Source organism: Ursus arctos, unplaced genomic scaffold (genome assembly GCF_023065955.2).
Source record: "Ursus arctos isolate Adak ecotype North America unplaced genomic scaffold, UrsArc2.0 scaffold_37, whole genome shotgun sequence".
NCBI classification, from domain to species: Eukaryota; Metazoa; Chordata; class Mammalia; order Carnivora; family Ursidae; genus Ursus; species Ursus arctos.
This window is the reverse complement of record NW_026623053.1, coordinates 6,383,994-6,397,098: the sequence shown is the minus strand read 5'-3', so window position 1 is coordinate 6,397,098 and position 13,105 is coordinate 6,383,994. Positions and strand designations below refer to the sequence as shown.

Sequence of the window (13,105 nt, the reverse complement as noted above, 5' to 3'; positions counted from 1 at the left end):
CCAGTCCAGCCCCAGAATGGCACTGCCTCCCAGCCCCCTGGCTATGGAATATGTCAATGACTTTGACTTGATGAAGTTTGAGGTAAAGCGGGAACCCTCTGAGGGGCGATCTGGCCCCCCAACAGCCTCACTGGGCTCCACTCCCTACAGCTCAGTGCCTCCTTCACCCACCTTCAGTGAGCCAGGCATGGTGGGGGCTACTGAGGGCCCCCGGCCAGGCCTGGAGGAGCTGTACTGGCTGGCCACGCTGCAGCAGCAGCTGGGAGCTGGGGAGGCACTGGGGCTGAGTCCCGAAGAGGCCGTGGAGCTGCTGCAGGGTCAGAGTCCAGTCCCTATCGAGGGGCCCCACGGCTACTACCCAGGGAGCCGGGAGGAGACGGGAGCCCAGCATGCCCAGGTGAGCAATCAGTGAGTTGGTCTGAGGGGTGGCGGGGTGAGGGAGGACAGCCCAAGAGAGGAAGGAGAATTCCTGGACAGGGTTATGGATTGGGGAAGAGACAGAGGGCAGGAGAAAAGAAGGGCCCTTGAAAGAAATCAGATGGAGAAAACTACCTTCTGCCCCCTCCCCCTTTTCCAAATGGAGAGAAATGAGTAGTCCAAACCAGGAGGAAGAGGGAGAAGATAAGGTTAGAAGAGGACCAAAAGGGGAGAGTTGAGAATTAATGGGGAGCGGTTCTTTACGGGGAGGTAAATATACTCCGTCTATGGAAACCCGGGAAAGAGTTGTGCGTGGAATGGAGTGGAGTTGAGGCTGTGGGAACGGGAATGAGGTTGGCCTTTTCAAACATCGTGCTTCCCCAGCCCCCAGTCTTCTCAGTAAGGATTGGGACTCATCCTATTAATTATAGACACAGATGGGGGTGTTGAAGGCATTAGGACGTAATCCAAATCCTTTGAGGGTCACAGGGTTGTGGCCTTCAGGACAGGGGAGCGAGGTGCATTGGCGGGGCGGGGTCTGCCTGGGCGCGTGTCCACTGGACACCAAGACAGCCTGGAGCGCGACGCGGAGGACCGCGCAAGGAGGGCGCGGGTGTCAGACCTGCGACTGGCTCGCCTGACCCTGGGAGGCGGGGCCTGCAGCGCGAGGCCGACCCCGAGGGATGCGCATTCCCCAGGGACGAGGGGCTTGTTGGGACGTGGGGCGGGGTCTGGACTGCGGCGGGGAATTGGGTGGAAGGGCGAACCTCAGGTAAGGCGGGGGCCGGGGGCGGAGCCTTCCCGAGGGCGGGGCCTTCCCGCTGGCGACCCGAGGGTGGAGCCGGGCGGAATCCCGCGCGGACCCGGCGCTGACCCGCTCTCCGCCCGCTCCTTCTGCAGCTGGCCGAGCGGTTTTCGGACGCGGCGCTGGTGTCGATGTCTGTGCGGGAGCTCAACCGGCAGCTGCGGGGCTGCGGGCGCGACGAGGCGCTGCGGCTGAAGCAGAGGCGCCGCACGCTGAAGAACCGCGGTTACGCGCAGGCCTGTCGCTCCAAGCGGCTGCAGCAGCGGCGCGGGCTAGAGGCCGAGCGCGCCCGCCTGGCCGCCCAGCTGGACGCGCTGCGGGCCGAGGTGGCTCGCCTGGCCAGGGAGCGCGACCTCTACAAGGCTCGCTGTGACCGGCTGACCGCGAGCGGCCCCGGGGCCGGGGACCACGCCCACTTCTTCCTCTGAGCCGCTGGGGGTCGCGGAGTGGTGGGGGGGCACCACCCTGGAGGCCACTGTACCGTTCACTAGATGGTTACTGAGCGCCTTCTGGTGCCAGACACACCGTGGTATGACTATACATACATATCCCCGAACGTCCTGGACCCGCGAGGCATGCTCCGAGGTTAGATGCTGGTCATTTTCTGGGAGAGAGGTCTTCTCCCCTCACGCAGGCAGCACACAGAGCCCTCCACCTCCTGTTCCACCCCACGTGACCAGGACCCTGCGATCTGGAGGAGCCAGTGCCGGGCTCTGTGTGTGAGGGGGACGGTGGGGAGGCGTGCATGATAGCTGGGTGACAGTGAATAGGAGGCGAGGGAGTGGTGTGACTCCCCCTCAGTTTAGATTTTAATTCAGGGTTTTCAACCTGTAGTGCATTAAGGTGGTAATTAGCAATGAAGCCGTATTTTCATTCCGAGGCTTGTAAACTCCCCCTTTTAGGACTACTGCATTTTCAAGACTTCAGTTACCAACAGCAAGACAGACTAGGGACTCTATCCAAGAGGCTTTCCTCCTACCCAGTCCAGTGGCCTCCAGGGCCCAGAGCAGCAAAGGCCTGAGGAACTCTGGGAGTGGTGGATGTGGGCTGGGGGAGAACTCTGGGCAGGAGTCTGGGGACCTGGGTGCTAGTCCCAGCTCTGCCACAGGATACCTCTATCACCTTGAGAAAACCCCTTGCTCTCTGGGTTTTGGTTACCTCCTCTAATCCTGGGTTGGATGACTTCTGACAGCTTTCCAGTTCTGGCATCTCCTTGGTGTGGGAGCCCCAAGAGTCTCCCCAAGAAGCCCCCAGGACAACCTCACCAAACGGACTTCCTGTCCTGCTCCTTCTTTCTGATTGCAGCCTAGGCAGTGGGTGAGGCCACACACTGGTCCTCCACGGCTCCCTCCTGGCTGCCTTGGCCTCCAGACCTGCATGGGGTACCCTTGCTACCTCCTGCCTTGCTGTGGGCTGAGGTGAGATTTTACCCCCTACGACAAGATGCTGAAAGAATGCAGTTTTTGTGAATTAAACTTGAAGTTCAGGCAGAACTTTATACTCTTGGCTAAATGTTCTTGCCATTTAAGAAGTGTTCATTCTTTAGCCTTCCTCCTGGCGTGTGCGTGTGTGTGTGTGTGTGTGTGTGTGTGTGTGTGTATGTGTGTGTGTGGTGAGTCTCGGTTCTGGAGGCCCAATGAAAATGGGGTGGAAGGGTGGGGATTGGGCCAGATGGAGCCTTCTCCTCCCACCACCACTCACAGAAGCCCAGGAGCATCGGTGACTGGGCCGGGCCTGCCTATGGCTATCCTGAGGTCCCGCAGTTGCCATGGTTACCCAGCCCTCTGGTTCATCTGCCTACAGAGAGAGTAGGCAGGCGGGGGCTCTGGGCAGAGCAGAGGCATTGAGCTGGGAGCAGCTGCCTCACCAGCCACTGTCGTAGGTCCTCTAAGGGACATAATAAATAGGGAGAAGCAGTTGAGGGTGGGGAAGAGGCTCCCATATGTCTCTCTTCCTTTCTGCCCCCTCCATCCACCCCCTCCCCAGCTGTCTCTTCCCATCACAGTTCTTGTTCCCTCCTCCCCCTCCTCTAGCCCAGCGCGTCCCTCTTCCACTCAGGAGCCTGCAATGGGGGGTATCTCCTCTCTCTCCCCCAGGATTTCTTTCTCTTCTCTCCTTCTCCACCCCTGGCCCCTGGCCACCCTGTCTGGCTCTGGCTCCTCTCTCCTGAGTGGCTCACAGCATCTTTGGCCTCTCCTCCTTCATCTCCTTCCACACGCATCATTGAAGGGAGAGGCTGGGGCAGGGAGTGTCCCTCCAGGATCCCGTCTTTTCTTCCCTCGCTCTGGATATCACCTGGGTCCTCACCTGCTCTCTGCAGCTTCAGACCCAGCGCTGCTCTCGCACACCTCTCTTAACTGGCTGAGGCCTTGCACAGCACACACACAGGCAGGGATGCCATCCACAGGCACCTACCCCCAGACACACAATCGGCCCACGTATTCATACACCTGGGGCTCGAGATGAGACCCACACAGAAGTTGCACACTAGTGATGAAGAGTGTGAGCACTTCAGTCAGATGGGTCTGGGCTCAATTCCAGGCTCACCAGTTCTTTGATGATGGGTGGATTTAAATGAACCCTCCCTTGGGATTTGCCAGAAAAATGGGGAAAGTGATGCTAGGCACCTTGTGAGAGTGAATGCGTTTACAGCACATTGCACGAAGTTTCACACATGCCGAACACCAATGTTCATGCTGTTGTTGATGTTATTAAGGGTACGCAGCCTGACTTTCTGAAACCTGAAGGCTGTGCTCGTGGAGAGGCAGGGATGTGCAGTGCGTGAACACACACGCACATTCACACACCCAGGAAAACCAGGCCACACAGACCTCGGATGCCCCCTCTGTGTTCCTAATTCACTCACAGACCTGCTGCCCTCCTTTGGTCCCCCCAGTACCCCTGCTCGGCCCGCCCCACAGCTGTGTGGGGGCTGGAGTGCAGCTCCTGGGGGACTCAGTTGGGCTTCTCTAGAGACAGCTGTAAGAGGGCATCAACCTGCCCCTTTGACAGCCCCTCATTACCGCCCCCCATCTCTGATAATTAACCTCCATGGTGCTGGGCCCCCTGGGGTTGGGAGGTGAGGGCAGGGGCTCCTCCGATCCCACTGGCACACAGTTGGGGTGAAACCACTGAGATACTAGGCTGCATGGGAGCTCTGGCTCAGATCCGAAGGGTGCTGGTCCTCATTTCTTAATGGTGTGTGTGGAGGGGTGGGGGTTACAGATGGTCGGCGGGCATCTGAGGCACGATAGCTAGAGGCTGAGGTGCTAGGAGTGGTTCCCTTTATTAACGACCAGAATGTCAGGATCACTGAAGAAAGTCACAAGGCTGAGGGGCATGGGGCCTGGAGAGAAAGAGCAGGGCTCACCACATACTTCCAGGACCTAGGGGCCACAGCTGGTCCAAGAGGGAGAGGCACTGGTCACTCGAGTCACAGGGGTCAGGACAGGCACCTGGGGCAGGGTGGGATAGTCATAAGCACCTTCCTCTACGCCACACCGAGCCCAGATGCCCTCCACCAAGGCCCGCCTTGCACCCCTGCCCACTCCTTTGGCCCCCCAGGACTCACTGAGAGGCCGAGGGAGTGTCGGTCCGGTGGGAGGCAGTCACGGGCTAGGGCTGGGGGTCGTGGCCGGCGTGCAGGGCCTGGGAGCCCCGGGGCTGATGCCCTGGCTGGCGTAGTACTCCACCACCTGCCTGGGCACCTCAGCCAGGACACACTTGGCAAGCGCAGAAGGTGCGGCCTGGTGGAGTAGGGGCGGGGACGGCGTTAGGGGCCGGAGAGTGGGGGCGGGGCCGGGCGAGGGGGCGGGGCTTCGGGTGGCCCGCTGGGCTCCAGCGTCCTTCTCAGGCCGTCAACCCGGTGTGGGAGCGACGGGTCAGATTTGAGGGCCTGAGGAGCTGAGGAGTCCTTCGGCCGGGAGGGGGCGCCGGGCACTCACATCCTTGAAGTCCCGAAAGGGCACGAACTGGACGATGTCGCGGGCCGCGGGCACCCCTCGGGGGCAGCGCAAGGGACCGTCGTCGCCATCCAGCAGCCGCATGTCGGAGAAGTCGGCATTGCCCACACCCACGATGATGATGGACATGGGCAGGCGGGAGGCGCGCACGATGGCGGCGCGGGTCTCGGCCATGTCGCTCACCACGCCGTCCGTGAGCACCAGCAGCACGGAGTACTTCTGAGGGCGGGCAGAGGGGAGGAAGGGTAGGCTCTGTGCAAGGGCGTTGGCACCCGCCCCAAGTCAGGGCCCCGGCCCCGGCCCCACCGGAGGACACCCAGTGGGGCAGCGCCTGGTTGCCTGCTTCGCCTCCTCACCGTGGCTTGGCCGGTGCTCTGCTCGCGCTGAGCCGGCCCGGCCACGCGGTTGATGATGGGGGCCACGTTGGTGGGGCCATAGAGCTGGATCTGGGGTAGGCACCGGCGGTAGGAGGCGATGACCCCCGAGATCTCTGCAGGCGAGGAGGTGAGGCCAGCAGAAATTAGCAGGGAGCCCTTTCTGACACCCTTAAAGCGAGGACATCCTTCCCTGTCTCGGGACTGCCTGGCCCTCTAAATTCCACACTAAGCAGGAGAGTTGGGTGGTCCAGGCTCTGGGAGAGGAGGCTGTTCAGATGCGGGGTCAGGGGCCCCGAGTCCCAAATGAAGACAGAGGTGAGTGGTGGGATCAGCTGGGGGCTGGTCCATGAGGACGGAGTCTGTGCCCCTGCATGGGGTGTACAGAATGTCCAAGCTGTATGGGGGGAGGTGGGGCTGGTGGACATCTCCCCTCTTACCTTCACATTCAGGGTTTTCCGGGTCAAAGTTGATAGCAAAGTCATGGGACACCTGTGAGAGTCAGGTGAGAACAGCAAGAAGATGTCTTTCCTCCTACTCTCCCACCAAGTCCTCCCTTCCTCTCAAACCCAGCCTACCTCAAAGTTGGGGGGGATTCTAGCGCCAAAGCCAAATGCTGGAAACCGCTTATCACTGGGGAGAAGAAAAGGCTGTGGGGCCCATCGGGCAAGGCCTCCCTACTCGTCTCCCTCCTCCCCAGCCTATCCCCCTCCCACCTGTCATAGTCCTGGCAGATGCCTCCCACTGCGCGCAGGGCCTGCAGGTAGTGGTTGGGCTGGCGGGGGCTGAGGCAGTGTAGGGACTGGCTGCTCCTTGGGTCCCCATTGGAGGCGGTGAAGTCGATGGCCACCTGGGCGGGGGGCGGGGGAGAGAATGTCACACAGCATCCATGAGAGCTCACAGAGGGGCTGGCCCAGAGCTAGGGACTGTAGGGAAGACTGAGGTAAATCCAGTCAAGCCCACGGGTAGCATCCTCATGGCGTGAGGGGTACAAGATGGCAATGCTGAGGCTCCAGAGAGGCCCCAGTAGGGGCAGCGGGATTGGGGGCTCCTCTGTTCACTATGTGTTTAGCCCCTTCCTCTTGCCTGTGTCCCCTATATCCCCTGGGCCTTTACCGTGAAGCTGATCTGGCAGCCGCCCATGATATAATCCAGGAAGGTGTGCACCTTCTCCACCTGGCAGGAGGGGAACACGGAAAGTAGCAAGATGGTCCTTTGAGGAGGGAGCTGGGGGGGGGAGCTTCTGTGGGGGAAGTGGAGGGAAGGTTTTGAGGTTGAAGCTCCCGGTGGGTAGGGCAAGGCTTCTCAGTTCTCAGAAGAGGAGAAACTGGTCTTTGGAACAAGGGCAGGGGTGAATCTGAGGGTCCGACGTGAGGGGGGCACTGGGATTTACCGTGCACTGGGCCAGTACCACGGTCCCCGAGCTCTTGTAGTTCTTCTTTTTGTCCCGATACTTGGGGTTGATACAGTCCCACTGCATCTAGACCCCCCCACACCCCACAAGCCCAGAGTCACAATTCTATCAGGAGACCCCTTGTCTCCCTTCCAGCAGAGCCTCCCAGACCAAGAGCCCTAGGGCTCTGTCCTTAGACTGAGCCTCGGTACTTTCCACCCTCTCCACATCACATATACTGGGCTCTCCAGCACTCTCGGAATTCCCCCAGGGATCTTGGTGACACCTCCTGCCCAGGGTTTGCTGTTCCTTCCTGCATCTCCTGGAAGGTGCTGGTGAACTCGCCGATGAAGTCATGCTTCCCGCTCGAGTCATAGTCATACACCAGGAACTGAGAAGGCAGGGAGGGGAAAGGGTCAGGGTGGCTTTGCAGTGGTTGCTGGGGGCAGGGCGAGGGATTTAGGGAGGTGGGGGCTAACAGTGCCTAGGCCCAAACAGATGTCCTCAACCTGCCCAAAGAGGCTACCTGCTCAACTTCAGTCTTTGGCTCCATCTGGCAGGGACTTTGGCCTTGATAAAAGGTATACAAAGTGGGAACATCGAGCTGTGACCTGGTCTTTACCCCACAGTGGGAAGGGCTTGAGGGAGAGGAAGGGTCTTGACACACTCAGGGGCAATGTCTCAGACAGAGGCTGGATGCTCTGACGGGCTGCCCTTGCACGGAGGGGGCTTCACCTTGAGAGGCCGGTGGACATCGCAGCTGCACAGGGAGTGCAGGGACAGGCGGAATGGCTCCCAGCTGGGATTCAGGTTGTTCTTCACCACCTGGGAGAGGCACCAGAGAGCTGGTCACCCCCTAGCTAGGTCCCCTTACTCTGCTCTTCCTCCCTCCCTCCCCACGGCCCCAGTCACCAACCTCAGTCCTCCAGACGAGCTGGTCACTCTGGTCCCCGTCGGTTTTATAGATCTCCATGAAGGGGTCAGACTTGCTGAACAGATCCTGGGGATGCGGAGGAAAGGACCCGTGAGCTTGGTGAGGTCTGCAGGGGGAGGCGGCTAACACCGAGAGGGGAGCAGCGCTGATTCGTCTGGAGTGGGGGGCCTAGGCTCTCTAACAAGGAAGACGGGGGCCTAGACTCTGGGGCTCCAACCTTGTTGTCCAGCTTGTGGGCTCTGAAGGTGAGCTGCACATAGTCATTGGTGCCCGATACCTCCTCGGCCACGATCTGCAAGGGAAATACAAGTAGCAAGATGCCCCCCTACCACCCAAAGGGCCACCTTATGCCATTTCCCTTAGGTGGGGGCCGGTCCTGGACATAATGTCGCCGTGGATGTCCATGCAGGGGCATTGAATGCCCCACCCAAGGGGGAGTACAGGTGACCTTGCCTACCGTGATGGTGGACTTGCCCGCAGGCTTCCCATTCTTCAGCAGCAATGGCTTAGTGACCTTGGTTTGTGACACAATCTGGAGATGGAAGTGGAGGGAGCCCCAGCTGTGACACCCCTGACCTGCCTTGGCCAGGGAACAAGGGACAAGGTAGTAAGCGTCCTTAGAGTGCTCACAGGGGCTGTACTCGGGCTACGGTTGGACTTAATTTCCACAGCAACATTAAGAATAGGCGCTGTTCGGATGAGGAAACTGAGACTCAGAGAGGTTAAGTATCTTGCCCAAGGCTGCACAGCCAGGCAATGGTGGAGATGGGGTCCAAGCCCAGACAGAACTCGCTCCAGAGTTGATTCTCTGTTATTTTGGCTTTCAGAGGCAGAAGCAGATGTGGGCGGGGGTGGTGGTGGGTGGGAACGCAAACCTGGCCCAAGGTGCATTCTGTAGAACCAAGGAAGGTGTCATTGCTGGGGCCCGCGGCTCCGTCCTCAGCGTCAAACACGTGCAGCTGCAGGGGCTGCTTCTCCTCGAAAAAGTACTCAAGGGCCAGCACCCGGGAGAAGACCGGGCTGGAGCAGGAGCGTAGCACCTCGGTGCGGTCCACCTGCAGCAGGAGGGGCAAGGGCCCTGTGGGAACCCAGGCTACTTTCCCCTGCCCTGCAGCACCCTGCTCATGCCAGCTTTCCTCGGGCTCCCGTATCCCCAGTGACTAGCTCTTCCCTTGCTAGGTTCAACCCTGAGCTCGGGGTGCTGCCAGCCCCCTGAGCCATCAGTCCTTTGGGGCTCCCAGAAGGCCTTTGGGACCTCTGCCGCTTCCTCTGGGCCCATCTGAGGACCCGCTGGGACTCTGCGGACTTTGGAAGCTGTAAAATGGTTTGTGTTTGTAATGATGGCACACCTGCCTCCAGGGTTACCCTCACAGCCTAGAAGAGGCCCCTCAGGGTCTTCACATTCCCTGCTGAAGCTTTCCTTGCCGCTTCCCAGCCCCCCTCCTTCCCAGGCCAGGAGGTTAGTTCAGATAAGCCCGGGCCCGGCCCGTGGTTCTCACCTCCACCCATTGCTCATCAGAGTAGAGCTTGAGCAGCACGCAGGGGTGGGGCTTGGTGAGCGTGTCTCTGTCCAAGAGGCCATGGCAGGACACCCGCAGCTCCACCCGCGAGGCCCCCAGCGTCATGGCTGGGGGCTCAGGCACCCATCCCATCTCAGGATCCGACATGGCACTGTGGGGACAGAGCAGATGGCCTGGACACAGGAAAGGGAACATCTGCTAGAGGAGGGGTCTGTCTTCTGGGAACCTGAGCCCCACTCCCACTGTGTCCTGCTTCCTGAGGCCCTAGGATCTCATGGATCTCCTGCTTCCCCCCTACTCACCCCCACCCCTGCCCTCAGCTTGGCTTCCCTGGAGCTGTGAACAGGGAGGGTGGAGGACCTGAGCCTCCCACCCTTGCACAGCCCTGTGTCTCTGTCACCCCTGCTGGCCTAGTAGGGGTGCATGGGGATAGAGAAGGCTGGGGGTGCGTGTGGGGTTCCTGGCAGTCTTGGCTCCTAGGCCATCAATTGATTCATGTTTTCTGCTACCTCAGCACCTTCTGCTATTTCCCGACTGAGGTTTGAGCCAGCACTGCACTCAGTCTTGGCACGAGGGAGCTGAACTAGGGCAGGGGGGTGGGGAAATGGGTGGAGGAGCCCCAGAAGCCTGAAGCGGATGGGCCTCAGGAACAGAGTCTGCAGTGGGCAGGGGGAGACAGGTTGCAAGATGCCCGGCGGGGCTGTCCCTCTCTGCCTCCCCCCCCCCCACTCACCTTCTGGATGGCTTATGGCAAGGAGTGGGGGGTGGGCTTGGGCAGTTAGACACAGAGCCCTGTCCCTGCTGAAAGCTCCTCCAGGTTCCTGGCAGGGGCTCCCACTATGACAACTCTCTCTTCCCTCCCCACCTCCCCTGTTCTCACACTTCCTGGCAGCACTGGCACTGTCTCTTAGCGACAGGATTTTTGGGGAGCCACAGCCCCCTCCATGCTGCCCGTGGGATGCACGCATGTCACCCTCCCCCAGCAGTGGTACCAAGCCTCGGGCAGCAGCAGGCAGGGGTATGCTGGCCCGAGTTCACGGCTGGTCAGTCCATCTATCTGTGTCTGTCCACATCGCAGGGTGAGGCTGTCTGCTCCCGTGTCGTGCTTCCCCCAAGCGGGTGTGCGTTGGTGTGTCTGAATGCCCCCTCCCTGTGTGTCTGTCCCCTAGCCGTGTGTCTGCATCCAGGAGGGTGTGCCACTTCCCGTACTGCCCTCAGAACTGGGACCCTTCTCTGGCTGGGCCCCCCCCCCACAGCGCGTACCTTTCTGGAAATGTGAGGGAGGGTCTGGGTGGGTGGGTAGGGGTCTCTGCCTTCCAGCCACAAGTCTCCCAGTTCTCGAAGGGTCCCTGAGATGGGCAGGGGCATGTGGTGGTGAGGGGATCGGGCAGGACTGGAGACCTCTCTGGGGGCTGGGGGAGACGTTGTTATGGAGACTGGGTCAGGCTGGGCCAGGCTGGGGCTGAGCGAGGGAGGAAGGGTAGGCTCACCTGGGCTCTAGTCGGGGGCTCCTCTCTCCGGCTCTCTGGCCCTGGCCCTGACTCCCTTGCTGCTCCAGCCGCTGGCGCCGGCTCCGGCTCCGGCTCTGCTGCTATTTATGGGGCCTGGATGGGGAGGGGTGGGGGGGCCGCAGCACCAGCTCCCCCCGCACAGACCGGTTGGGAGGGAGAAGAGGGGAGGGGCAGGGCCATTGCCTGGGAGGGAGCCACAGAACCGGGGGAGGAGGGCGGGCTGGGGGTGGCTCAGAGGCAGGACCCCCACAGACACAGTGACACACATCTTCCCCTTCACACCACACCCACGCCCATGCACACATTGTGGCAGTGCGTGCGCGCACACACATTCACACTGGGAGATGATGGAGACACATGCACCCACGACTCATGGGCTCACACGTATCCTGACACACACAGGCGCCGGCACATAAACTCACTGTGACACCACGACAGTCACAGCCCTATGGATACACATAAGGAAACACACCCAGTCTCACAGCCCTCTCCACATCACGCTTATAGAGGATATTCGCAGTAACACATCAAGGAACACGGGGCTATACTTGTCACACACACATACACTCATTCACACCAACCCAAATACAACAGAATGGAGATCTTCACGTGCTCCTTCAAAACCATCCCGCACCACGCTGCCTCTCAGAGCTTTGAGAATGAGGTCCAGTTCCCTAGCTGCTTTTCAACGGGGACACACAAAGAAACGGACGCAATCCCTTCAGGGCGCGCCGCCTCCCATCCTGAAGCAGGGGCTGCCAGGAGGGAGATGTGCCGAAGGACCGATCCCCGAGGCAGCTTCCTAGTGCCCACAACTCAGCCCCCCACCCCGAGATTCAACCCATGTGGTCACATCCTTGTGGGAGGGGCCATGTCACACACAGATCTTGACAGAACAAGACGCTAGGCGTTCCCTGGTGAGACGGGGAAAGGGAGCGATTGCCTGGGGAGCTGCACGCCACGTGAGAAGACATTTCGGTCCACGGTGACCTGGGGTGAGTCTTTGAGAGGGTTCACCAGAACATCCGTACCCTCCAACCTCTATGCTGCTTGCACATTAAGCTAGCAGCCATTTGTTGAGCATCTGCTGGGCGCCTGGGGCTGGGGCTGCACGGGTCACTGAGACGCAGCTCCTGCCCCTGGGGGAGGTGCCTCTATAAAGGACAGACAGACCCACAGACAGAGAGAGGATAAGCTAACACACCAATGCGATGAAGTGTGACGGGTGCAAAACTACAGACCGGTTTGGGAAGCAATGGGTCACAGAGAGGGAGGGTTCAATTTAGATGAGTCAGGGGAAGGCATCAGGAAGGGCTTCACAGAGGAGGAGGTCCCTGAACGGAGCCTCGAATGCCAAGGTAGTATGTGTTAGTACACCAATGGGGAGCAATTAATCTGATCATCTCTCACCATAAACACTTCTGTTCACCTTCAGGTCACTCTACTGTTGAGGTTTCTGACTACCGATGGTCCCCCTAAGACAATGCAACGCTGTTTCATTCCACCGCTCGTGAGCCTGCCTGTGTGTAAGCTTGCACACACGCCGCACAGCGCACTGCTCCTCAGTCTCCTCCTGGAACATTGGGCTCTTCCGATCCCACTGCACCCCCCAGAGCTGGACACACACTGGTACTGATTTTGGTCATTTTGGTCTTTGCTCCAGCCAGCTCCGTCCAGATCCTGAACATGACCCCCCAGCCCACACTTAGGGGGCACTTTTCAGTCCCCTCCCATTTCGCACCTCTCAGGTCCCTCTCTCTCCTGTCAGAGTCCCATTCCCATCCCTGTGGGGGGATTCCTTACTTTTCCCCACTGTGGCCAAGCACTGAGCACAAAAGGGGAGCAGATGGTGGGGGGTGGCCGCAGTGAATGGGGAAGACAGCAGAGACGAGGCAGGCAGTGATTTTGTTTTTTTATTCTATACAATGAGGGAGAGAGTCCCTGGGGATAGAGGGACGGATCCGCCCTTCCAGGAGAGGAGACGGCCCTGCCCCAAGCTCTGCTTCCCTCTCTCCAGGTTGCTCCCTCCCTTCCTGTCCCCCACCTGCTGTCCCCACACCTCATCCTGCCATTCTGCCCCTGTGGGATGGGCCGGCAGAGGGCCTGGAGGTGTGGGGGGGTGGGTGGGGGTCTGAGTCCTTGTGAGGCACATGTCGAGAGGAGGGCTGGGCAGGGTGCTGCAGTGGCTG

The 13,105-nt window shown here is 60.1% G+C and overlaps 2 protein-coding genes across 3 annotated transcripts; one reads left to right on the top strand and one right to left on the bottom strand.

Moving 5' to 3' along the window:
- NRL (neural retina leucine zipper) lies at positions 1-2,704 on the top strand. 2 transcript variants are annotated; one of them, XM_026486438.4, is made up of 2 exons: positions 1-397; positions 1,318-2,704. In XM_026486438.4, the coding sequence occupies exons 1-2, from the start codon at positions 17-19 to the stop codon at positions 1,648-1,650; spliced, it is 714 nt and encodes a 237-aa protein (XP_026342223.1). In that variant the 5' UTR covers positions 1-16; the 3' UTR covers positions 1,651-2,704. The 2 variants fall into 2 exon arrangements, with proteins under 2 accessions (XP_026342223.1, XP_044235542.1); XM_044379607.3 differs by having other exon boundaries at positions 17-82.
- Positions 2,705-4,496: 1,792 nt separating this feature from the next.
- On the bottom strand, positions 4,497-9,552 carry CPNE6 (copine 6). The gene is made up of 16 exons (XM_026486443.3): positions 9,385-9,552; positions 8,761-8,940; positions 8,343-8,417; positions 8,103-8,177; positions 7,868-7,951; positions 7,687-7,776; positions 7,238-7,342; positions 6,952-7,038; positions 6,675-6,734; positions 6,275-6,408; positions 6,137-6,191; positions 5,999-6,050; positions 5,541-5,674; positions 5,167-5,403; positions 4,794-4,968; positions 4,497-4,677 (listed from the first exon to the last, which is right to left on the bottom strand). The coding sequence occupies exons 1-15, from the start codon at positions 9,550-9,552 to the stop codon at positions 4,831-4,833; spliced, it is 1,674 nt and encodes a 557-aa protein (XP_026342228.1). The 3' UTR covers positions 4,497-4,677; positions 4,794-4,830.
- Between the last annotated feature and the right edge of the window lie 3,553 nt (positions 9,553-13,105).

Bases quoted from the DNA above. Each gene is read 5' to 3' on its own strand.
- NRL (XM_026486438.4), top strand. From the start codon at position 17: ATGGCACTGCCTCCCAGCCCCCTGGCTATGGAATATGTCAATGACTTT. The intron at 398-1,317 runs GTGAGCAATCAG...CTCCTTCTGCAG, and splicing joins CGGGAGCCCAGCATGCCCAG to CTGGCCGAGCGGTTTTCGGA.
- CPNE6 (XM_026486443.3), bottom strand. From the start codon at position 9,552: ATGTCGGATCCTGAGATGGGATGGGTGCCTGAGCCCCCAGCCATGACG. The intron at 7,952-8,102 runs GTTGGAGCCCCA...CCGCATCCCCAG, and splicing joins CCCACAAGCTGGACAACAAG to GATCTGTTCAGCAAGTCTGA. The intron at 5,675-5,998 runs GTAAGAGGGGAG...CCTCGCCTGCAG, and splicing joins GGAAAACCCTGAATGTGAAG to AGATCTCGGGGGTCATCGCC.